General features: G+C 39.1%; 1 protein-coding gene across 4 annotated transcripts; it reads left to right on the top strand.

Moving 5' to 3' along the window:
- Window positions 1–44: 44 nt before the first annotated feature.
- Window positions 45–25,648, top strand: zfyve26 (zinc finger, FYVE domain containing 26). Of its 4 annotated transcripts, none has more exons than XM_026223530.1 (42): window positions 45–135; window positions 636–911; window positions 1,172–1,247; window positions 1,355–1,435; window positions 3,483–3,972; window positions 4,364–4,488; window positions 4,714–4,878; window positions 5,877–5,965; window positions 6,562–6,695; window positions 6,773–6,961; window positions 7,457–8,047; window positions 8,418–8,588; window positions 8,666–8,817; window positions 9,098–9,341; window positions 9,835–10,098; window positions 10,171–10,281; window positions 10,374–10,544; window positions 11,401–11,637; window positions 11,720–11,825; window positions 11,905–12,740; window positions 13,403–13,599; window positions 13,985–14,089; window positions 14,937–15,059; window positions 15,278–15,451; window positions 15,545–15,794; window positions 15,947–16,039; window positions 16,164–16,333; window positions 16,479–16,612; window positions 17,285–17,313; window positions 17,449–17,582; window positions 17,713–17,933; window positions 18,296–18,443; window positions 18,651–18,860; window positions 18,960–19,175; window positions 19,443–19,640; window positions 19,717–19,913; window positions 20,148–20,307; window positions 22,305–22,313; window positions 23,169–23,228; window positions 23,317–23,499; window positions 24,428–24,478; window positions 24,565–25,648. In XM_026223530.1, exons 2-42 carry the CDS (start codon window positions 721–723, stop codon window positions 24,751–24,753), a joined length of 7,674 nt encoding a protein of 2,557 aa, XP_026079315.1. In that variant the 5' UTR covers window positions 45–135; window positions 636–720; the 3' UTR covers window positions 24,754–25,648. The 4 variants fall into 4 exon arrangements, with proteins under 4 accessions (XP_026079315.1, XP_026079314.1, XP_026079313.1 ...); XM_026223529.1 differs by having other exon boundaries at window positions 6,770–6,961; window positions 11,404–11,637; XM_026223528.1 differs by having other exon boundaries at window positions 6,770–6,961.
- The last annotated feature ends 322 nt before the right edge of the window (window positions 25,649–25,970 follow it).

Here is a 25,970-nt window from a genome sequence, read left to right as displayed (position 1 = left end):
ACCCTTGAACTGACATCTCCTGGATCAGCTGATGGAGTCACATGACTCGGCTCTTTCATGGCCACACACAGCTGATGGCAAGCGCATTTGAACGCGCTCTTCTCTAGTCTGAGATATAAACAACAAACTCAAATCGTGAGTGCTAATTTAATCATCCATCTGTTCTTGTACGTAAGCGTAAAACGATGTAGGCTTCTGACGTTTGACAGTGTAGTTAATTTGCTCTCTTCCAAACTATTTTGTAAATGAACAGTGTCTGTTGTTTTGCTGTCATCGTTTCACTTTTTGGAGCTGTTACATAAACCAAAGTTTGAAACACACTAATTGCAATGTAAATACCTCATAGAAGTCGTTAACAGACTAAATCCAAGAAATGCTGACATCAATTCTGTAACTTTTTCTGCTTTAGGTTTTAGCCGGTTCAGATCTTCTCACTTGAAGTCTGTACATTTTTTGGCTTTGGGTTTATTATTATTATTATATCTTGTAATTATTGTTTAATTCAAAATAAATGCTTTACTGGACCTTTATAAAAATGTGTGCATATATTGTGAATTTAATTTGATCTCACTTATTAGATGGTTACAAAACCGCTCATGATTTTGTTCTTTCAATTTCCATCCTCTCCTATCTAGATGTGGAATACTTCACGGCACATCTGAGGTCAGTAATCTTTCCGTGGACCCCAACAGACTGCTGAATCAAAGCGGACTATCTATCATGCATCCGTTTGGCCGTGAAGAAGAGACCTCCAGACGCGAGCTCTTCGGATTCTTCACGCGGTGTTTGACGCGCGGTGAGTGGGAGCTCGCGGCAGCCTGCGTGGGTCAGCTCGGCGATGCGAGCGGAGATGATCCCCATGGCCCACACAGTATCGTTAAAGCCATCGTTACCCACCCATACCCGCTCAGGTGAGTGACTCTGACAGGAATAAACTACAGGAATGCTCATTAAAGTCATAAATGACATGAACCAATGCCGAGAACAATAGTGTATTCAAATCCATTTTCCTCTTTCTGTGGATAGTGGTTACAATAGTTATAGTAGCTTTCGGTGGAAACTGTGGTTGTCATTATAAGAGGTACTTAACATGTCATTATGTTGAGGGTTCGAGAGGCTAAAGTTAAGATTTTTTAGGAAACACATCTGTTTTTCTTTTGTTTATACCTAGATGGGAAACAGTGGGCAGCCCTCACAGACTGGCCTGGTATTGGCTTCAGGTTCTGGAAAAACATACTAAAATAAAGGTATGCGTTTTCGCTGGATTACATTTTTCATGGATGCTTCATGTTGGAAGGGAACTGTTATCGGGAACTATTTTTCATGATTCAGATTATGGTTACCTTTTCTGCAGGTGAGCGGGGCTGTGAAGAGAGAATTGGAGTTCATGTTGCTTCTAGAGGAACTTGGAGATGTGCCACTGTCTGTGCTTAAGGTATGACACATTTCAACTACTGTATGCTGATACCAAGTATGTAGCATATAAAGTAAGATAGTGCTGACACTGTTTTAACAACTTTATGGTTTTTATTGACAAACCTCAGATTATATCTTTTGCTTTAAACTCTGATAAGGTTCTACTCTATCGGTTGTTGTTGTGCACATGTGCACAGTTGAGCAAGACATACACTATAATAACATTTTATTTTGGCATTCTTTTTTTCCAGTCTGACAAATATTGCATCCCTTTTCCATATTTAAAAATCCTAATGTAGCAATAGACATTTTTTAAGTGACAGTGTTTCCAGAAGTCTAAAAAAGGTCCATTGTCATTAGTGAAAGTGATGTATGAAGTGCAGCTTACACAGAAGTCAATCTAAAACCAAGCAGTTTTTCTGTTGGCCCATTCAACCAAGATTTGCAAAACAAACAAAAAAAAAAACAAAAAAAATCTAAATTTCATGGAATCCTTTTGAATTTATTTTGCCCTTGAAATATTGCAGGACAGTGGTAGATGTAACTGCACGTTAAAGGGGGGGTGAAATGCTATTTCATGCATACTGAGTTTTTTACGCTGTTAAAGTGTTGGATTCCCATGCTAAACATGGACAAAGTTTCAAAAATTAAGTTGTACGTTTGAAGGAGTATTTTTGTTCCAAAAATACTCCTTCCGGTTTGTCACAAGTTTTGGAAAGTTTTTTTAGAGTCTGGCTCTGTGTGACGTTAGATGGAGCGGAATTTCCTTATATGGGTCTTAAGGGCACTTCTGCCGGAAGAGCGTGCGCTCCCGTATAGTAGAGCACTGAGTGAGAGCACAGACATTCACTGATCAGAGCGAGAGCGTCGCGAAAAGTCACAAAAGAAGTGTGTTTTTGGTTGCCAGGGCAAGACAACCCTGCACAGTTTATCAAAAAAAAAAAACAGCATTAAGGGACCAGTGGATGGAGTTTATTTTTACAGAGCATCAACGGAGTTGTGCAAGTGTTTTTGTTTGTTCCCTGCATTTCGAAGATGCTTGTTTTACAAACAAGGCCCAGTTTGACGCCGGGTTTGCACATCGTTTATTTATTAAGGATAATGCAGTCCCAACGAAAAAGGGTCACGATCGTGTGTTGGAACCGCATGCGGTGAGTAAAACTGCTTCAGATATCTCTGTGTTGTTAACTTAGCTATCGGCGCGTAAGCACATCAAGTAAACAACATGCGATGTTGTCATCAAACTGCACTTTCCACATGTACAGCTTAAAAAAAAAAAAAAAAAAAAAAAAGACGACATAAAGTGGAACTTAGCCATTTTCCAAAACCGCTAATTAAATATAAACAGTTTTAGTACATACCACATAGAGACGTCGTTTGCTGATGCTGCTCTTGTTAAATTTCAGCCTCTGGATCTGTGTCACAGCTTCCAAACGCTCTCAACGCAAAAGCTTACTCGCGCTCGTGATTCTTTAGCTCCGCCCACACGTCACGCCTCCAGCCTGTCGTGTTTTTCCAGGAAAAATCGGTACAGACTATCTTTCTCTTATGAATATAATAAAACTAAAGACTTCTTGGAGTTATGAAGGATGCAGTACTAGGTACTCAAGATTAAAAGGATATTGAGTGAAAACGAGCATTTCACCCCCCCTTTAAGGCAAAATAGCTTGCATGCTTTGTGGAAATTTCAATTATTTATTTTACTGAGATGTATATCATCTCTTTAATGGCCTCAGTAGACAAGATGTGTGTGTCCTGAAATATTTATACACTATAACTAAAAGTCATGTGTTCGTTTCAAATTATATTCGTTTTAAATTGTGCAAAATGTTCTCTAATAATGTTTTTTTTTAAACGTTAATGTGGCGCCCCTTATAACAACATCTCTTTTCTGTAAACAATCACAGCAATTAACAAATGACAGCAATCCAACGATCCAATCAGTTCTACAAAATCAAGTTTCATCTTAAATTTTTTTCACATTTGATATATGTCGCAATAAAGAAGAAACAATGATCGCAATTTGTGTTTCATGCCATCTTTACTTGGCTCTATGTCTTCTATAGGAGCTGCATGAAGCCTTTCTGTACTCTGAGGAAGTAAAGGAAAAGATTCCAGGTGATTGCACCCCTCCACTGAGCGCTGCTGTTCTATCCTGCCTCCGTTCTCTTTTAACCCGCCGGCAGCCGCGGCTCTGCCACTCTCTCATCAGCTTCCTTAAGCACTCAGGCCACTCTAGAGAGCACGCCTTACAGGACGTATTCATCCAGCATCTCACCGAGCGAGTGAACGTGCCTGTGGAAGAGAGGAGCAAGAAATGGGTTGAAGAGGTGTGTTCAGCTCTCGCCTTAGCACCATGGGGGCCAGAGAGGTCAAATGCTCAGCTAGAGACCCTGTGGGAGGGTTTGTGGTCAGCTAGAGAAGGGCCCATGACAGAGGAGAGGATTCTCGGATGTCTGTTGAGGCCGGAGGGCCAGGCTCTGTTGACGTCATACAGCTCCACAGCAGTCAGACTGCTCAAAGAGAAACTGCTGAGAGAAGCTCCACATACACAGGGTGAGTCAATTGAGTTGACTGTGATCAAGATTATAAATGTCTTATTGGTATTGTTTCTGGAAACTAAAACTAGAGCAGCTGTAGGTCAACTGTAATTTAAAGTCTTAAAAGCCAAGTCTGAGCCAGCATAAATAGTGGTATTGATTCCAGTGTATGTGTTGTGTTTTAAGGAAGTGAATGAGGTTGTTACTGGTGTGTGTGTGTGTGTGTGCCACCTTCTCTACTTTAACTTTTCACACTTCTGCTCCTGTGGTTGTAGTTCCCTCCCAAAGCATTTTCAGTTGTCACACCATTTGCATGTGATGTTTTTTTTTTTTAATTATTATTATTTTTTATAAGTAGACATCATTGTGTTGTTGCTTGTCAAAAACAAATCTATATTTCCTTCTAGTGGACTTGCCTGATCTGGAAAGGGTCATGCTTGGCTTGTGCTGTCATGGTGACAAGCGTTTGGTGTGGAAAGCCATTTACTTTGAGTGTTTGAGCACTGGAAAGCACTTTCTGGAGCAGGTCTTGGTGGGTGCACACACTCAGGCAAACAGAGGCCTAGAAATAAGTGAATGTGTAAAATGGAATTTGTCAGTATTTTTCTGCACTGTCTCAAAGTTAGTCAGTGAGACTTATCAAGTTAACGAAGTTTCATTCATTTGAAAACAACATTTATATAATAGTATAGAAGAAAGCAACACATTTTTTCTCTCCAGTTTTATAATTGCAGTGATATATTCTTGTTGTTTGCAGCTTACTGGTTTAGATCTCATAAAGCGGGAGGAATTTGCCAAACTAGAAACACTATTGCAGGCTGAGTTTCAGCCTTTGTCCCGCCTCTTGCTGTCATTGGGCTGGATGCATTGTCAAAGCCTGGATTCTGCCAAAGCCCTTTTAAGAGTCCTACATAACCAACAGGTCAGTAGTCAAATATGTGACTGTCAGTACAAAGCCACATCCCCTCTACAGCTTATTCTGGTTCAAGAATGACTTACTAAGACTTTTTTTTTTTTTTTTTTTTTTTGTAGTTTAGGTGCTTAGGGGTTGATAGAACAATAATAAATTGATTGTAGTTGCACAGGAATGTTGGACTATAACCAGCTACACAGTAAACACCTACAAAGCATTCATTGTAGCAAACCAGTACTTTGTAAACATAACATTGTCAAAAAATCACCATGGTTAGATAACCTGGAAATATTAGAAAAATAATGAACACCCAAGGTGGTGATGTGGCCATGACGCAAAGCGGAGTGGGCATTATTTTTCGAATATTTTGAATATTTCCAGAATAATTCAACACCCCATCTTCAATTTTTCCTTACTAATGTTACAAGAAAGTGTTGTGTTGTCTAATAGGGGCCACACATGCTTTGTACAGTTAATGTTCATTGAGAGCAGTCTAATTTTTGAAGTCCATATTTACTTTAAAATAACATTTACTTCAAAAATTCCCTCCAGCTAAAGTGTGTTATGTTTGCTTATAAAACACTCATGAAGTGTACACCTAAATTAGTTTGAGTCTATTAGATATAGTAGATGACATTCACAAGAAAAGGGTTCTTTGTTTCCCTATCTATCTGTCTATCTATCTATCTATCTATCTATCTATAATTAAGGGATTTGCCGGTATCAAATTTTCATATTGTCATTCATTGCTAATGCTTCTATAATGATATTCGGTCTTATCACGTTATTGAAACTTAGTTTAAAAAAGTGGTAATACTGTATAACAGTAATAACTTTTTTTCTTATAAAAAAATAACTATTCAATAAAGCAATACAGAAAAAAAACATATATATATATAAATGTATGTATATATATAAATGTATGTATATATGTATATACTGTATGTATATATTCCACATTGGTATGTGTCAATGTGAATGAATGATTGAGTTCTTTCTTTCTGTAGCCCCAGACAAATGATTCAGTATTGAGTGATTTAGCTTGCACTCTGTCCTCTCAACTTGGTGTGCTGGAATGGTGTGACCAGAACAACCCGTGAGTTAAAACCCTGTTGTATGCTTTCTTTTTTGTAAAAAAATTGATTTAACCTAATGTATGTCCAAAAGTTGTCAATTATGTAAATTATTTCTGTTAATGGATTAATAGCTATTTGTTCATCTGCACTACTATAAAGTCTCACCAAGGCTACATTCATTTGATCAAAAAGACAGAAAAAAGCAATATTGTGAAATATTATTACAATTTAAAATAACTTTCTGTTTTAATATTGTTAATTCCTGTAATGGCAATGCATGAATTTTCCACAGCCATTACTCCAGTCTTCACAAAATCCTTATGGAATCATTGAATTGGTGCTACAGAAAGTTTTCTTCTAAATATAAAAAAAAAATGTCCTGGAAAAGAGATACTGGAAAATAATATTTTTTTGAAGATACTTTGATTTTTTTATTTTGTAACAATATAAATGTTTTTGCTGTCACTTTTGATCAATTCAATGTATCGTGCAAATAAAAATGTTAATTTCTTGCGAAACAAACTACCTTAAAAACAAAAAAAACATAACTTACTATCCCCATTCTTTTTTTAATAGTAGTGTATATTTTTATTAATTGGTATGCATACTTGTACAGAGGGATATCTCATGATGCCTTGCTGAGTCACTTACACATGCTGGACCATCACTCTGCCCTCTATGTGCTGCACTCCCTGACACCCCTCGCCAAATACGAGGAGCACAGAGTTCTGGAACTACTGCAGAAAACAGGTATGAGACACAGGGGGTACATTTGAATTCACATAGATCTGCAGAAACTTTAAATCTTTGTTCTACTTTTGTAGCAGATCCTTCATTAGTGGACGCACCCAGCAGCTCTGTCCAGCGGAACATCACTCTGTTTCGAGGCTTCTGTGCCATGAAGTATGCCCTTTATGCCATCTGTGTGAACGCACACACGCACCCCGGCTGCCTGGACTGTGAGCCACTGCATCAGCAGCAGACAGAGGCGGGACAGAGGGAGGAGCCAACCGAAGGTGACAGTGATGATTTTTTATTTATTTTTTTATACAGTAACAAAAATGTACCATGGAGTTATGTTGTTTTTATGGTTTTGCTAATTTTCTAAATGCCATAGTGATTCCATGAATTAGGTAATTAGTTGGTGTCAGTTTCTTTATGTTATTCCATACAGACTGGATAATGATGAGATCAGATCTCTGTGTGGAGCACTGGCTGTTGTCAGACTCCTTGTGCAAACAAAAATCTCACTGGATTATTACAATTAATGGCTAAATGAATGTTTGGAAATGTAAACTGTTATATCCTACTGACGCACTACAGCAAAAGATAAGAATAACTGACTGAAAACCATTTTTACCTTGTGAAAATACTAGTGTTCTAATTATTTTGGCCATCACTGTAGAATGATATCCCTTTTTACAAGGGATTTTTTCCCCTGTAAATGTGAATTGCAAAGTTTAAATAAATATGATAGCATAGGTTTACCTTTCTTTCTTTACTCTTCCCAGGATGCTCTGATCTATTCCAGCACTACCTATCAGAATGTCAGCTGTACCTGGAAGCTGTTCCACCATTGTTCCGTTTGGAACTCTTGGAGAACATTTTCTCCCTCCTCTTCCTTTCGGACTTGGACTTCAGCCCACAATCAGATCAGATCAGCACTGGAACAGAAACCAAAACGGACACAAACACGGAGAAAATGAAACCAAGCAGTGCTAAAAGTATAAGCACAGCTGAGAGTGTCTTAAGTGCAGAAAAGCAAGTTGGAATGATGGAGGAATTGAAAGAAGAGATCCAAAGTAGAGAATCTGATCAGATGAACCCTGAGCTGGGCCACCTGTCAGGGTGCCGGGGGTTTCTGGTGGATTTGAGTGTAATGGAAGGGATTCTGCGTCTGGTCAAGGAGGGCTTGGAGGGTGTGTGTGGAGTCGGGCAGGAAGACGGCAGGGCGCTTGCAGCCGATGTGGAGTTGGCAGAGAGTATAGGATGTTCTGTTACAGCGGAAACATTCAGCGCCCGCTTACAGAGATTGTCTAAATACACGGCCGAAGCCCAGTGGAGATTGCAGATTGTTACTAGCAACCATGACAATGGGAATGGTGAGAAATTTAATGTAGCATTTTGATATTCATGTTGCAAGGGTTTAATGCATATACTACCATTAAAAATATATAAAATACCATATATTTAATTTAGTTTATTCAGCAAAGATACATTAAAATTAATCAAAAGGGACAGTAAAGATATTTATAATGTTACAAAACATTGCAAATAAACAGTTGTTTTCAACTCTCTATTTATTAAAGATCCTCAAAAATGTATGACTGCTTCCACAAAAATATAAAGCAGCACAACTGTCAATAATAATATATTTTACAGTATGTTTGATCAATTAAACGCAGCCTTGATGAGCATAAAGAACTTTTGAACAGTAAAACACTGCATGTATGTTTGTGTGTGTTTGTTTAGATGGCTTGTGCCTTCCATCTCCACTCCCCAGTCCGGCACCTCCTCTGAAACGCCAGGGCAGTGGCAGCAGCAGTTCAGGTGTTCGGAGGAAGAGAAGAAACCATAGACACCGCTCTGAACATCACGCCTCAACTGAACGTCAGAACGGGGAGGTCAGCACCAGCACCTCAGGTCAGTTCACACATTTACTAAAACCTCCTTCCCACATCCTGGCTAAACACTCGCATTGATCATTGCTTGTGCTGCAGATGGCGGAGTGTGTGTTGGGGCTGTGTGCCGTAGGAGTGAAGTGTGTCCATGTGGTGGACCCCACAGTTGGCTGGTTCCTGCGATGCTCTCCCCACCGGAGTCTCTCCTCATCGCCTGCATACGCAGAGGCAACTACATAGAGGCCCAGCAGGTGAGATATGATGTCACTTTTTACCACAAAACCCCAGAGATGATGTCATTCTCATGATGATGAAGGCACTGTATGTTGACACATTACTACCCCTTTCTATCATTTAAGGGTACAGACAGAATATACGCAGGTCTAAAAGGAATCTGGGAAACATTCTTAGCATTTTCTGCACTGATTTATTCTGTGTTGACCTCATTAGGTCAATGCTGGTGGTCCAGATCCATCCGCTTGGGGATGGGCTTCTTTAATGGTATGTGTTTGTGTTGTGTGTGTTTATTAGGTGATTGCGATGTACGGCTTGGAGAACTCTGAGTGTGCAGGTGAACTGGTCTTTATGGACCGGTACCGGGAGGTCCTGATTGAGCTGGCTCAGGTGGAGCAGAAGATAGAGAGCCAGTCACTTTCTTCATCGTCCTCGTCTTCAGAGGGTCTGGGCACAGTGGGTGTTGCTCTAGCGAGCAGGACCAGAATGGGCAGCAGCAGCAGATTAACACTTAAAAGCATTGGGAGCGCAGCAGCTGCAGGTATTGCACAAACACATTTACCCAACTAAAGAGGACATGTCATAGACTAGGATTTTTTTTATATAGCAAAGTGCAGTCCAAAAAAATTATATTATGAGTTCTGTTAATTCAATAAAACGTTTACATTACATTTTTTTTTTTTCTTCACAAAATAAGAATTTATTTTAGTTAATGTTTATTTAAATTTCGGGTAATGAAATAATTTTTTTAATGGTTTTAATTTTAGTTTCAGTTTTTGTAAACTTATATCAGAACATCATAATTTTTCTTTGTGGCGCACATATTTTGTGAAAGAGTGTGATGTGCTAGGGCAAAACAGGCATTTTTTTATTACCACCCTAACATTTGTAAGAACGTATTTGGATTTTATTTAACAAATATGATACAGGGTGGTATAATTATCTAAGGCTAACCCATAAAAGAATAAAGTGGTCTCATTTTTGCTGAATTACTGATATCTATAGACCTACTTACTGTCTACTTATTTTTTTAGGCATGGCCTTTTATTCTATCTCTGATGTGGCCGAACGTTTACTCAGTACCTCAAGCCGGCCAATACCCTGTCTAGAGGACAGTTACTGGCTCTCCCAGCGCTCTGTAGACTCCCCAGACCTCGTCCAACCCCTGCTGGAAGAGTTGAGCCCTGCGGCTATGGCAGCCTTTGACCTCGCCTGCTGTCAGTGCACTCTGTGGAAAACTTCGAGGCAGCTGCTCGAGGCTGCCGAAAGAAGACTCAGCGGCTTTCTGGAGGCCAGGGGTGAGCCTGCATCAAGCAACTTTACTAAGGCCATCTTTATTGCAGAGTCCTGACTTATTTTGCCTACCGCAGGTATGCGATTAGATCCAAAGGTTCTTCACACCAGCGGTATCAGAGGCTTTCCTTCAGTACTGCAGCAAATCAGCAAGGTCATTAATAGAACCTCCACCAGCAAAGGAACAAGTAAAAAAAAAATATTTTGGTTACAGTTGCATGCTCACTTATATTTTGTTTACTTTACATAGCCTCTTTATTGTAACATCTTTCTACTCTAGACTGTAATGGAGAGGAGAATGCTGTCTACAGTCCCTTCGGCTGCAGTGCTCAGGAAGTGCTGCTCTCTTGTCATTCAACATTAACAGAAGAGAGTATCACTTCCCGGCTAAACCTGAATCAGCGCCTAGAGGTCACACTTCAAACCCTGACCTCTGCCACCAACAGCTCAGGTATTAGCAAAGTGAGCTTGGCATTATCTTTGTGCTCATTTTAGCACATTTTTGGCGTAAAACGTGATGATATTCTTAGATTTTGTTCCAGAATTGTAAAATTTTTTGCTCAATGTGTCGTAGTTAAGCACTTTACAGAAAATATTCTAGTCTAAAACATTGGTGATAAAAATTGTCAGAGTTTTTTGTGCACTGTAGACTACAGACATTTAAGGGGGCCTTAATTAATTTAGATTTTAAATAGTCTTTTTACCTCTGAACCATATATATATATATATATATATATATATATATATATATATATATATATATATATATATATATATATATATATATATATATATAATATATATATAATTTTTTTATGTTGATTCTCATTGGCTGATTTTAATGGAAGTCCCGTTTACAAAACCATTCTAACATAAAATTTGAAAGTTTTTACAAAAAAGCTGAAATTGTGATTAAAATATAGGAGTTTTGACATTGACTTTGTTGAAACGGACAAAGTCAAAATTATGAGATAAACAGTCATCCCAACACAAAAAGTAAATCATTACAAAAAGATGAAATTATGAAGAAAAAATATGTATAGTCAAAACTGATATAAAATGTAAAAATCAGTAATTTCAATTCTTAAAACACTGTCATTATAATTCATTGAGAAAGATGTTATTGCAGCTTATATTCATTAAATGGTTTGGATTAATTGCGGAGACACTTTTTTTAATTCTTGATGCAATAACATCATATTATATCAAATACAACTTTCATTCCAAGGCTTTTAATTTTTTTGTGGCCTGACTCCTTTAAAATGTAATTTCTGTTATTAATTTTGGCTGCTTCTATTCCCCTGTAGTAGATGGTCTGGCGGGGAGCTCTCTCCTGACGGCACTGACTGAACAGGCTGGTCTTAGGCAGTCTGAACTCGATTCCCACCCAGTACGGACTGCTATGAAACAACTCCTACAGTATGTAGACCAGCTCTGCCCGTCTGAGCCTGACAGCACCCCTGGCAGACCGGATTACATACGCAACTTCCTTGATTATGTCAATGTGTTGGCTTCAGTACTGGTGCGCAGTCTATGGTCAGAAGGTAAAAGTATTTCATTAATTCTGTTGACTGGAATCTTTAAGTATCATGAGCTTTAAATCTGATGTTTGTGGTCTGACCTTAGATCAGTCCACGGAAGTGAAGCTTGGAAATCCTCTATTACTTTTGCTTCAGTCTCCCAGCCAGCTTCTCTCTCTCCTGCTGTTTGACAGACAGGTGTCACCTGACAGGTAAATAAGGATCCGTCTTTCTTTAAGTCCTGCATTTTACAAATGTACATATCAGTCTTATATATGTCTCTTTTTCCAGGGTTCTGCATCTCCTGCAGCAGGAGCGGCTGCGTTTGAGTGTGCAACAGGTTGTAGTTCAGCGCTGCTGTGAAACTCTTGCTCTATGGGATTCTAGGGCTATGACATTTTCTCAGGGGCAGTCGAGGATTGCAGGCCTCAACAATGGGGCGTTCTGCCCAGCCAGCATTGCCTCAATTCTCCAGCAGTATGTTCTGGAGTGCGCCCCTTCTCTTGACCTCTCTGACCCCGCCACAACCTCTGACCCCAGTTCTGAGTCTGAGGTCTCTGTGGAGGACATGTCTCCCACATCCACCAATCTCTCCACTTCTCCGCCCTCGCCGTTTTCATGCCCTCCTTCTTCTTTTCTCCTCACTCCATCTGCGTTGTCTTTCCTGAAGTCCCGTTCCCCCCTCGTCGCCGCCCTAGCTTGCCTCAGTGCCAGTCGGGGTGGCGTGACCCGAGCTGCCTCCTCTGGCTGGTCAGGCTACTTTCGCGGATCTGGACGCAAAGAAGTGGTTTTGGATGGAGACCAGATCTCAAAGGAAGGGGAATGCCTGCTTAAAAACTTCCCTATCCTGCGTATGTACCTACGGACCATGGCTGAGCCAGTTCTAGGGGTCTCATTGGAAGCAGATGAGGGTCTTGGGGCAGCTCTCTGTGGGAAGCCTGTGGTGGGAATGTTGTTTTCTGGCTTGCAGAGCAATGTGGGACAAGCAATGGCTGCTGAGGCTTTTCAGCAAGCCCTAAATATGGGTGATCTGAACAGAGCCCTAGACCTCCTAGAGCTGTATGCTCAACCTTGCAGTCAGGAGGGGGCACTCCGGGACAAACTACTGGCATGCACTGCCCTGCAAGGTAAGATTTACCTGGGTGACACAATGTCTGGTACAGTTTTTACTCTAAGATTTACTTGTTTTACCAACAAAAGTTCCATTAAGTGACAAAAAGTTAAATATCTTGGATGTTATATTTTAGGGCAGATAAATGCCCCATTAATCTACATTCTGTTCTATTCGGGGTTTTGTGCCTCTGCAGAGAGTTTTGTGACCTGTAACAGTCAGATTTCTTTATTTTCTTTATCTCTTTTATCTGTATTCTCTGCCTACATCCGAGTGAAATTAATTATCAAAAAAGAAAACAGTAAAATCTTGTCTCTATGCATCTGTTTATTGGATGTTCAGATATGGGCGTAGCATTTCAAGGAGTGGGGTTTAAGCAGACTAAAAGATTGGAGAATATATGCCAGTCATTTAAAACAGAGTAATATTGGTATCATGTGTATTATTTACAGCTTCTTTTGTATTTGTTGTCAGACAGAGCATTAATTTTAATTAATTGATTTCATTTATTCAGTTGAAATATCTGACAGTATGTTCTATAAATCTTTGGTTCAAAATAAATACATTTTGGGGGGATTTGTCCCATAAATAATCATAACTAAATAGTTCTGACAGTCCTCGACAAGTACATAAATAAGGTTATTTTACGGATGTCTTTGTGTTTGTCTCTTTGTAAAGAATGCAGCAGTGCGGAGCAGTTGTTTCGTGTAAGGGACTGGGAACTGCGTGCACGTGTGGTCCTCCAGGGTTTGGACCGCTGGCCTTTACAAGTGTGTTTAGAGCTGCTGCAATTCTGTCTCAGTGACCAGAACACCCAGGATCCATTCAGAGAGCAGCTACAGCAGAGAAAACATGAGCTGGATATGTACCAGCAGGTCATTCTGACACAGCGATACTCTATGTATTAACTGTATCAGTCTTAGAATGGCAAACCGAATTCTGTTTTTAAAAATTAAATTAAATTAAATTACAATTAAATGTATGCATTACCATAAATATGCATATTACATAGCATATACCCATGTATTACCATGTTCCCATAATTTAAATAATATCTTTATGTTAAGACAATTTAATGTGCATAAACATGCTAGTAAGTATTAACAAAACAAAACTGCAGTACCATGTCATCTTCTGTCTGTTTTATAAGCTCCAGACAGAGGCTGAAATTACTGTTCAGTACAATCAGTTCCAGTTTTTGTACACATCTGTAATGTCCATATTGCAGAAGTTGGCTGTTGACATAATTCTGCCATTTAGATGCTGAGTTTGCAGCAACCATTGCCATGGGAGACGTGGCAGGAGTTGAGGGAGGAGTCTACAAAGAATCCTGAATCTGTATTCAGTCTAATGCTGGAGGCCAGGGTAAGTCTATGGAAAGATTTGAAAAACAATCACTGGATAGTACAACTGACTTGTGTAAACCTACTGTAAATGGCAGTGGAAATGTGGATATTTCCTATGATGACTGAATAAATTGAATGGATGTATTGATGCTGCATTACTGTGACTGAAATGCCAGTTGGTGCTGAATTATTTTGTTGTATTGACTTGACTGTGCCAGTAATATGGGAATAATTAGCCATTTCACTATCCTGTGTTTCTGCATCTGTTCACATCAGACCAAAATGCTTTCTAGAGCATGAAACGGAGAAGATTAGACATCATCAGAGTGAATTTGAGGAGCGTTAAAGCAGCTCTGTGTGAAATAGAAAAAGATAACAGGTTTTGGTAATCTATAATGCTGTCCTGTCAGATTTGCTGTATATGCTTTCTAGCATATAAAACAGGAGATTAGATTTCACCAGAGGGAATTTGGGTAGCATTAAAGCCATTCTGTGTGAAATTCTGTAATCCATTTTTAATGAAAGAGACAGAGGTAACGGTAAACTCTAATGCTACCAGATTCTGTGACCCTGCTGTATGTGTCGTTTTCTTGGAGGTTAGGCATCATGAGAGAGATTTCAGGTAACAGCCATTTGTGTGTAAAAATAGAGAGAGGCAGTTTTTCTTCTAAAACCTATTATCCTGCCTGGATTTGGCAACACTGTTCACAGCAGACCAAAATGTGTTCTGGAGTATGAAACAAAGGATATTAGATCTCATCAAAGAGTGAATTTTTATGAAGTGTTTTGTGTTTTTGAAAGCATTTTGTCATTTTAATTAAAAAAAAAATGCATTTATTATGAAGGATAAATGTGTGTGTTTTTAGGAGTTTGAGTTGTGTACCCAGTGGGTGCAGCTGTATTCAGTCTCCGATCAGTCTCGAATGCAGCTGCAGACCGAGCACCTGCTATACCTCCTTGAACAGAATCACACAGAAGATGCTTTTCAGGTGTGTTTTTATGCATTCTCTTGGCTACCATTGTATCTAAATAAAGTTATTTAGTTTAGTTTGTAAATTAATTTCATGCCAACAGTGACCCTAAATCATGCCCATATTATTCATAAGCATATGGATAATGACTAGCTTTGTGGGTGCTAACTGTGTAACTAACTGTGCATAACGCTATAAGTAAACAGACTCGACTCTCTGTGTCTCTCTGTATACAGCTCTTAGAGACTCTCTCTGATTCAGTGGGTTTGGAAGTTAGTGAGCGAGCCCTGGATCGAAGACCTGGATTAGCTGCATGCCACTTCCTGTCAGACTACCTCACCCTACACTTCCAGAGTCAGATGACCCCAGCACGAAGACGCCACATCAATGCCCTTCACCTTGGCTCCAAGGTAACAATGTTTGACCTAACCAAATAACACACTGATTCAGATGGAACAAGAAGTGTGTGTGACAGAATAGTGTGGTGTGCTAACCCGTCACAGGTTCTACTCACTCTTCCTGAAGCATCTCGTCAGGAGTATTTTTCCCTGCTGTCTGATCCGCTTCTCATGCTGGAGCAGCTGCTGATGAATCTTAAGGTAGACTGGGCTACTGTTGCCATCAACACTCTACGGAGCCTTCTGCCGACTCAGGACGCTGGCATCACCAACCAACACATTGACACCCTGCTGGCAGATTACGCCCGGAAGGCTCTTGATTTTCCTTATGCACCCAGAGAGTGGTCACGTTCTGGTGAGTTTGAACGGTGGATCCGTCCTTTAACCGAATTGTTGGTTGAAAACAAGCATTCCTGTCAATGTTCATGTTATTAGAGGTTTTAAATCATTATATTGGAACTTTTCTTTACATTAATCTATTTCTCTTCCTCTCTCTTTCCGTCTCAGACTCTGTCATTAGTCTGCAAGATGCATTTCTGCAGTGCCCAGCCCAGGAGAGCGGCCCCTCTTCTCCAAGCCGCACCCCTCCTCAATCAGCAGGTATAAGCCACACCTCTTTCGCGGACCATGCTTTTTGTCCTTAGCCACACTCTATTTAGTATGCAACCCGGAAGGTGAAAAGACCTTCTAGTTTATAAGTCATGTTTGCACACACATTCTTCAGGCAGCACACCCATGCATACACCCTCCAGTGAGAGACGCTCCAGTGAGAAGAGGATCCGGAAGCTGGCCACACCTTTCACTCCTCCGGAAAAAACCCCTGACCGCAAGGACTGGATCCCAGACCACAAACAGCACATCTGTATGGTCTGCCAAAGGGAGAGATTCACCATGGTGAGAGAGGCAGAGTGTAGGAGTGAAATAGGCTGTGAATAATCTAATCTGATAGGATGTGCTCCTGCTGTGATCTCCTCCTCTGCTCTGTATTAGTCTTCTCTTTAAGAATTAGAGTTTTAACATAAATCTTTTCCTTTGTCAGTTTAACAGACGGCATCACTGTAGACGCTGCGGCAGGCTGGTGTGTCATTCCTGCTCCAGCAGGAAGATGGTTGTAGAGGGCTCTGAAGAGCCTGTCAGAGTCTGTGACCAGTGCTACAACTTCTTCCACATGGAGTAAGACACATTAAAAAACCCTTTTTAAAAGTCGTTTTTATTAGTCATTGAACTTGTTATTAATATGGTCGGTAACTAAGAACCGTGTACTATAGTGTACTATAATTTATTAGTATCTAAATCATTTAATTATTTGAGAAAATGAAATTGTTTAGGGTCAGTCAGATTTAAGAAATGAATAATTTTTTTCAGCAAGTATGCATTTAATTGATGCATTAAGTTGTTCATCAAAGAATCTTAAGAAAAGAATCAGTTTCTACAAAAATATTAAACTGTAGTTTTTAAAAGTTCACAATAATAAGAAATGTTTTCTGAGCAGCAGATCAGGATATTACATAATTACAGGATTAGGATCGTATGACAATGAAGACGTAATGACTGCTGAAAATTCAGCTTTACCATCACAAGAATAAATTTTTATTTGAAAATATATTATAATATACGCTGTATTGGTGAACATAGGAGACTTACTGGCCCCAAACTTTTGAAGATTTCTTTTAGTGAAAATTATTATTTATTTTAGTGAAAAGTACTAAAAGAACAATTAAGTAACCAGAGCTATTAAAATAAATCAGAATAGGATTTAGTTGTAGCACACCTGGAAATGTAATGCTTCTCACCCTAATCTAGGATTCTTATGTACATTGATTTCTCATGTTGTGTTTATTGCAGCTCAGATGAGGAGCATGAACAGGGGGAAGGTAAACTTGTCTCTGTTTGGTTCATGTCACACATACAAGCTATTTTTCATTATCATCTTATGGTTGTATGGCAAAATACTGATACCTTTACTCAGATGATGATTACGAGACTGTAATCGAAACTTTTCTCTGTAGCTGGCAGCCCTGCATCTGTTGATGGAGTCCTAAATGGGGTTCTCAGTCTGCCTGAGGTCCCACGAAAGAAGTACCGCCTGACTCCAAACCCGGCAGAGAACCAACAGCTGAAGAGCGAGTTCTACTATGAGCAGGTGTGATTTCCTACTCGCAATGGAGCTGAAGGATTGCTTGTTTGACAGTGATTGGTTTAAATGTGATCTCTTTTATATTGTCTTATTTATATTTAATAAATATATAAGTTTTTCTCTCTTTATGTTAAAGGCACCCAGTGCATCCCTGTGTGTGGCTATACTGACGCTACACAGTGATCACGCAGCCTGCGGCCAACAGCTGATTGGCCACTGCCGCTCACTCTCCCGCAAACTGACCAATCCTGAGGTGGATGCGCGTCTGCTGACAGATGTGATGCGTCAGCTGCTGTTCAGTGCCAAACTCATGTTTGTGAACGCAGGATGCACCCATGAGCCTGCACTCTGTGACAGGTGAGAAACACACACCTTTACATGTCTAACCTGCAGGTAGTATCTTTTTTCTGTATTTTTATATTAAAGCATTAAATTGATTTTTGTTCCGTATGTCTCGTATGCTTACCCATGCTCTGTTTATTTGGTCAAAACAAAAACAACAACAACCCACAATACTTTTTTTCAGGGCACTTTAATGAATAGAACATTTAAATGAACAAAATATTTGAAATTATAGAAATAGTTTGAAACATTAGAAATGTCTTGTAATGTTTCGATCAGTTACTGAATACAATTCTACATTTATTTTTAGAAAATCATTTGAAAAACAGTGTATGTATCTTTCACTTGTTTTTAATTTGTTCCCTCTCCATCCACAGCTACATCAGTAAGGTGGATGTGTTGAAGATCCTAGTCAGTGCAAACTACAAATACATTCCATCTCTGGACGATATTCAGGAAATGACAGCAGTCACACGTCTGCGCAACCAGCTACTGGAGGCCGAACACTACCAGCTAGCTGTGGAGGTGAGATTTAAATTAAATGTTCAATCAAAGATGACTTTCATGTCATCATTTACACACATTCATGATTTTCCTGCTTCTGTTGAGCACAAAAGGAGATTTTATGCAGAATGTTTTTTTTATACAGAGAAAATGGTTTTTAATCTAGTGACCTGTCATGATTTTGGGTTCAGCTATTTTTTGCAACCAGTTTTTATTTATAATGCTCAGGTTTCGACTAAGAGTGGACTAGACCCGAATGGAGTTTGGCAGGCGTGGGGTATGGCGTCTTTGAAGGCTGGGAATCTAAGTGGAGCCAGGGAGAAGTTTGCCCGCTGTCTGAAAGCACCAGTAGATCGGAACCAGCTAAACCATGGAGTGAGACTTCTGCAGGAGATCGTTCAGCACCTGGAGTCCACAGTCAATCCCACTCTGAGCATGGTAATGATACACCCAGACACAGAAGACACAGACTTGACTTGATGAGATCTTTGACGTTACATGCACGCTCATCGTCTGCCTTTTTTTTTTGTAATATAGACGGTGGATGAGGACATCCTGGCCTCCTTGCGTGAGCTGGAGGAGGCTCTCTCTGATTCTGCTCCTCTAGATGGAGCAGAGGGCAGAGTTCAGCAGTGCAGCTATTATCAGGAGTGTCTGTTTTACCTGCTCACTTACGGCACGCACCTAAGCCTCATCAGCTTTTACCTGCGGCACGACTGCCTGAGAGACGCACTCACCCACATACAGAACAAGGTTCTGCAAAGTTAAAGAGCACTTTAAATCTCACAGTTTTTTTTATTAGAATTAATAATTATTCACTGTATTTTACAGTATTTTTGATCAAATAAATGCAGCCTTGGTGAACATGAGACTTCAAAACAAATGATTGTCTAATCCCAAGTTTATGAATCACTTTGTAAATGTAATCTGATTTTTTTTTAGCAACATGTTTTATATGACATACGAGGAACATATTTATGTTTATTTTCTGTCTTGTTTTTTCTCTCTGTCTGTTTCTAGGAGTGTTCAGAGGATGTGTTCCTGGAGGGCGTATTTCAGCCCTGTCTTGAACGTGGACAGTTGGGGGCTTTGCAGGGTCATTTAGAAACTCTGGACCCCACACTAGAGACCTGGGGCCGTTACCTTCTTTCAGCCTGTCAGTTGCTCCAGCGCAAGGGACACTACCATTCTCTGTACCAGCTCCAGCAGTTCATGATGGTGCTTAAAACACACATGCACATATTTTCCCTTCTTCTGTAGCATGCCGCTATAATTTTCTCCCCTCTCTTTGTAGGATCACATTCGTGCCGCTATGACCTGTATCCGCTTCTTTTCTCACGGTGCTCAGTCATATCTGCAGCTGGGAGAACAGCAGCGCTGGCTGATCCGAGCCAAAGAGCACCTTAGAACTTACCTGCAGGAACAACAGAGCCGCCGGAAATCACACAGCTCCTCTTTCAGAAAGAAAATGAGCTCCACTGATGTCTCCAGGTATTTTAGTCAAATTGATTTTAGAATTATATTTGTTGGAGAGAAATGAAACAGCCAGATGCAAAGTGTATACCAACTTGTATTTAATATAATTTACTAGTATTTGCATTATGTATAATAACATACATTTAATTAAAATATTATATAATCAGTACTGATAAGAGTTTTCATTACGTTCCTCAGTATTTTGGCTTTAGGAAATTTCAATGTGGTAATTGAACATAAATGTTGCAGACACATGCACACAATTGAGCTGCAGCTGGAGGTGACACGCTTCTTACACCGCTGTGAAAGCTCACCATCCAGGACAGCTGTAGGCCCCACCCTCACAGGGAACAGTGCCCCACCCACTCTGTTTGGAAACAGCCCCATGAAAGTGGATGTGGCCTGCAAGGTGAGCCAAGAAAACATGTTCCTCAGTATAAACACAATCTAGTCATTTTGCTGCATCCTCTTCCATATCTCCGTTTCTAAAGGTGTGGACTGATTTCTGTCAAAAGGAAAAGATTTAACTTGTGAAAATTCACAGAACAATAGTAATCGTAACCACACCTTAATTATGAAGGTTGCATTCAAGACAGTTCTTCACGTCCTTGCATTTATAGGATAGATTGTATTAAAGTGAGGGGACAGTGTACAGTATTGTTCAAAATAATAGCAGTACAATGTGACTAACCAGAATAATCAAGGTTTTTCGTATATTTTTTTATTGCTACGTGGCAAACAAGTTACCAGTAGGTTCAGTAGATTCTCAGAAAACAAACGAGACCCAGCATTCATGATATGCACGCTCTTAAGGCTGTGCAATCGGGCAATTAGTTGAATTAGTTGAAAGGGGTGTGTTCAAAAAAATAGCAGTGTGGCATTCAATCACTGAGGTCATCAATTTTGTGAAGAAACAGGTGTGAATCAGGTGGCCCCTATTTAAGGATGAAGCCAACACTTGTTGAACATGCATTTGAAAGCTGAGGAAAATGGGTCGTTCAAGACATTGTTCAGAAGAACAGCGTACTTTGATTAAAAAGTTGATTAGAGAGGGGAAAACCTATAAAGAGGTGCAAAAAATGATAGGCTGTTCAGCTAAAATGATCTCCAATGCCTTAAAATGGAGAGCAAAACCAGAGAGACGTGGAAGAAAACGGAAGACAACCATCAAAATGGATAGAAGAATAACCAGAATGGCAAAGGCTCAGCCAATGATCACCTCCAGGATGATCAAAGACAGTCTGGAGTTACCTGTAAGTACTGTGACAGTTAGAAGACGTCTGTGTGAAGCTAATCTATTTTCAAGAATCCCCCGCAAAGTCCCTCTGTTAAAAAAAAGGCATGTGCAGAAGAGGTTACAATTTGCCAAAGAACACATCAACTGGCCTAAAGAGAAATGGAGGAACATTTTGTGGACTGATGAGAGTAAAATTGTTCTTTTTGGGTCCAAGGGCCACAGGCAGTTTGTGAGACGACCCCCAAACTCTGAATTCAAGCCACAGTACACAGTGAAGACAGTGAAGCATGGAGGTGCAAGCATCATGATATGGGCATGTTTCTCCTACTATGGTGTTGGGCCTATTTATCGCATACCAGGGATCATGGATCAGTTTGCATATGTTAAAATACTTGAAGAGGTCATGTTGCCCTATGCTGAAGAGGACATGCGCTTGAAATGGTTGTTTCAACAAGACAATGACCCAAAACACACTAGTAAACGGGCAAAGTCTTGGTTCCAAACCAACAAAATTAATGTTATGGAGTGGCCAGCCCAATCTCCAGACCTTAATCCAATTGAGAACTTGTGGGGTGATATCAAAAATGCTGTTTCTGAAGCAAAACCAAGAAATGTGAATGAATTGTGGAATGTTGTTAAAGAATCATGGAGTGGAATAACAGCTGCGAGGTGCCACAAGTTGGTTGACTCCATGCCACACAGATGTCAAGCAGTTTTAAAAAACTGTGGTCATACAACTAAATATTAGTTTAGTGATTCACAGGATTGCTAAATCCCAGAAAAAAAAAATGTTTGTACAAAATAGTTTTGAGTTTGTACAGTCAAAGGTAGACACTGCTATTTTTTTGAACACACCCCTTTCAACTAATTGCCCAATTGCACAGCCTTAAGAGCGTGCATATCATGAATGCTGGGTCTTGTTTGTTTTCTGACAATCTACTGAACCTACTGGTAACTTGTTTGCCACGTAGCAATAAAAAATATACTAAAAACCTTGATTATTCTGGTTAGTCACATTGTACTGCTATTATTTTGAACAATACTGTAAATGCTGCATATCTAATAATTTTTTTTCATAAATATTTCAATTGAACTATTTAAATGGATAAATAAATCAATACATTTCTGCTCTTTTCTGGTCTGTTATGTATGTATATTATGTTTGTAAGTGTTTAACTGTAAGTATTTCCCTGAATGGATTTCACCCTGATTGCACGAGCTGATCCTTTTGAAGTGTGTATGAGTAATGCATATTGTTAATTATAGTTTACAGCATTAACCTTACAGAATACTGAAATAGATTATAGATAAAATGAAATATTATAAACACAAAAATAATCCTATATAATAACATTCAAACCACACATTATGCTTAAAGTGCTGTACTCTGAGGCTGCAATTATACTACATGCATGGCCTAATGCAGATTAGATTTTTTCAGTGAAGTAATATAACATTTTAAACCCGATTTGAAAGTGGCCCAGATCAGGTGCTTTTGTACATGTACAAATATGTACACAACACTACCATTCAAAGGTTTAGGGTTGATTTAAGGGAACTTCTTTGAAATAGGTTTCTTGTTTATTGGATTGAAAATAGAGCAGTAGAATTATTTAAATGTAAAATAATTAATTTAAATACATTTTAAAATGTTATTTATTCCTGTGATGGCAAAATTTTCAGCATCCATTAATTCAGTCTTCAGTGTCACATGATACTTAAGAAGTGATTACACTATGCTAATTTGGTGCTCAAGAAACTTTTAATATGATTGTTGAAAAATGTTGCTTAGTATTTTGAAATATCTTTTGTAACATAATATAAATACTTTTTTACTGTCCCTTTTGATCAATTTAAAGCATGAATTATATTTCAATAAAAATCTTAACTTAGCCCAAATTTTGAATGGTAGTGTATATACAAAAAAAAAAAACTCAAAACTGGTTGACAGTGCATTGTGGCATAGATCTAACAGACTAAAGATGAATTGGAAAGGAAACCAATATAAACATACCTCTCTGCATATTGCACAGGTGATGCTGGGAGGCAAGAACATCGAGGAAGGTTTTGGCATTGCATATCGAGTAATACAGGTAAGCACTTATTACACAGCTGTTACAGACTGAATCTTTGTCTTGTTCACATCTGACTCTGATTCTCCTCTTCATTAATGTGATGCAGGACTTCCAGCTGGAGGCACTGGCGGTGTACATACGGGTCGGACAGCGCCTTGTCCGGCAGCATCAGTACTCGTCCGTGCGGCAGCTGCTGAAGTGTGTAGGGGAGTCTGGGACAGCCTCTAAACATGACTGTGACGCTATTGTGCTCAGCTGTGTCTCAGTAGCTGATAAGAGTCCAGCTGATGTGAGTTCCCAACCTAACAATCTTTCTGGATTCACGTTACTGCATTTGTATTACATATATATACATCATTCTACACTCTATACACCATAATGACAAAGCAAAAAAAAACAGGTTTTTAACATATTTGCAAATTTATTAATTCCATTGCATAAGTATTCCTGTGACAGCTGAAATTTAGCTCAGGAGGATTCATATTGCTTGTACAGATGTTACTACACTTAAAGTGAAGATAACCTGTGGCAAATTCAATAAAAAGGTCTAACAGCTGAAACTTAATAAAAGGTCTAACAGCTGAATATGCATATCACAGCAAAAACCAAGCCCTGAGGTCAAAATAACTGCCTGAGCTCAGACAGGATTGCATCAAACCAAACATCTGGAGAAGAGTTCAGAAAAAAACCTGCTTTATCATAAAACTTAATTATCCATAATTGAAGACGTTTGAAACAACTAGAACACTTCCTGGAGCTGTTCTCTTGGCCAAACTGAGCAATTGATATTCCTGTGCTTGACTGGCCTGCTAACTCACCTGACCTCAACCAAATCGAGAATCAAGAGGCTGCTATCAATGCAACCTTGGCTTCAATAACACCTGTTCTGTAAATCTTTTTTTTACTGATCTTTGAGAAAATATTCACTTTTTTTGAGATACTAAATTTTTTGTTTTCCTAAGCTGCAAGTCATCACCATCAGAATAAAAACAAAAAAAACTCTTGAAATATTTCCTTTTTATGTGCAGTGAATCTACAATATAAGAACGTTAGCTTTTAAAATAAATTAAATTATAAAACATATAGAACTTTTTCATCTATCTATCTATCTATCTATCTATCTATCTATCTATCATATGCGTGTGTGTGTGTGTGTATATTGTATAGTATATAATGTGTATGTAAATTCTTTTTGAAAAAGTTTTTCTTTTGTTTAGGCTAAAGAACTAGAAGGCTTGATTCTAGAATCTAAGAGTCCAGAAAACAAGGTGTGGATTCTCTCTTTCTCAGTTTTTTCCCCTCACACACTTTCTTGCTCTCATTCACACGCTTTTCTTTCTCTCTCTCACTGTAGATAAAGGCATATCTTCAGTGCAGTAAGCTGCGGGCTGCGTATCTTCAGGCTGTGAAGCTTGAGCTTGTGAAGGCGGCTCCATTTGTACAGGATGTGATGCGGGCCGCTGAGAGCTCAGGTGACTCTGTCATGCACGATATCTGCCGCCAGTGGCTCTCGGAGCATCAGGAACGATTGTCACGGCAATGACAAAGCAATAACTGATAACCACTAACAGTTTCTATTGTGAACTCTAATTCCTGTTGGTCACTGGGGTATTCTGCTCTGCTTTTATTGGCTGGAGTGAAACAATATGCCAGGAAACGAATCACCATTGTGCCACTTTTGTTACATCATGTCTATTCACAATCTAGCTTATGATGGAACCAGTCCAACTATCAAACCTCATCCACTGAGAATCTGATCCGCTCGATCTACCGGTCCCCATCAGAAAGAAAACTGCTTAACATCACGAAACATTTTACAATTATGGCAAATACACATCTGTGCTTTGTAGTATTTGACTGAGCTTATTCTCTTACCTCAGGAAAAGGGATTTTTCTTCTAATCACTGTGACTAAATCTTATCCTGATGGAACAAGGTCATATGGTAGTGAAGTTATCTGGAGTCTCCCATTAATTTAATTCTTATCTGAGTTCATGGCAAATTTGCGGTGGTGTTACTATAAATTTAGCATCACATCAGCTCGCTCTCAAAAAAAAAAGGCAGTTTATTTTGGTCATCAGTGAGAGATTGCAATCTGATGTGGTTAAACTACAAAATGTATTGTTAAAAGGGAAGGTGTGATTTACAGGTCATTATGATGAGGGAGCGCTGAGAACAAATATATGCAGTGTCTTAAATACTGAGAAACTCTAAACTAACAGTTACAGTGGGAAAGTAAGGCATTCTGGGTATAATGTTGCAATTTTCTAATTATACTGTATCAGTGAAATGTTGTTTACGTGTTTGTCTATAACACCGTTTACCCTATAATTAACGCCCTGAAATTATGTGCACGATTTATGAATGTGTGTGTGAGAGAGGGTGTGTGTATATATTTACAGTATGTTAATCAAATTAAACAGTCTCTGACCCTCCTTTAATGTTTCATAATGTCAACTCTGTGAATGTGTAATCATTTTTACTACTATTTTAGGGACATGTTAAAGGGATATTTTAACCCAAAATTAAAATTGTCATGTCATTTACTTATCTTCATATTATTCCAAACCTTTCATCTTTAAAATCTTATTTTAATGTTCCAGAGACGAAAGGAAGTCATACAGGTTTGGAATGACATGAGGGTGAGTAAATTATGACAGAACTCAAAATTTTAGGAAGACAATTCCTTTAAGGAACTACGTCTGTTTACAATGTCTATGATGTACTAAAATCAATAAGACTGTTATAGCAATGTTGCCAA

Source organism: Carassius auratus, chromosome 38 (assembly GCF_003368295.1).
Source record: "Carassius auratus strain Wakin chromosome 38, ASM336829v1, whole genome shotgun sequence".
Lineage (NCBI taxonomy): Eukaryota > Metazoa > Chordata > Actinopteri > Cypriniformes > Cyprinidae > Carassius > Carassius auratus.
The sequence above is the reverse complement of the archived record's forward strand: the minus strand, read 5'-3'. Positions and strand labels throughout refer to the sequence as shown.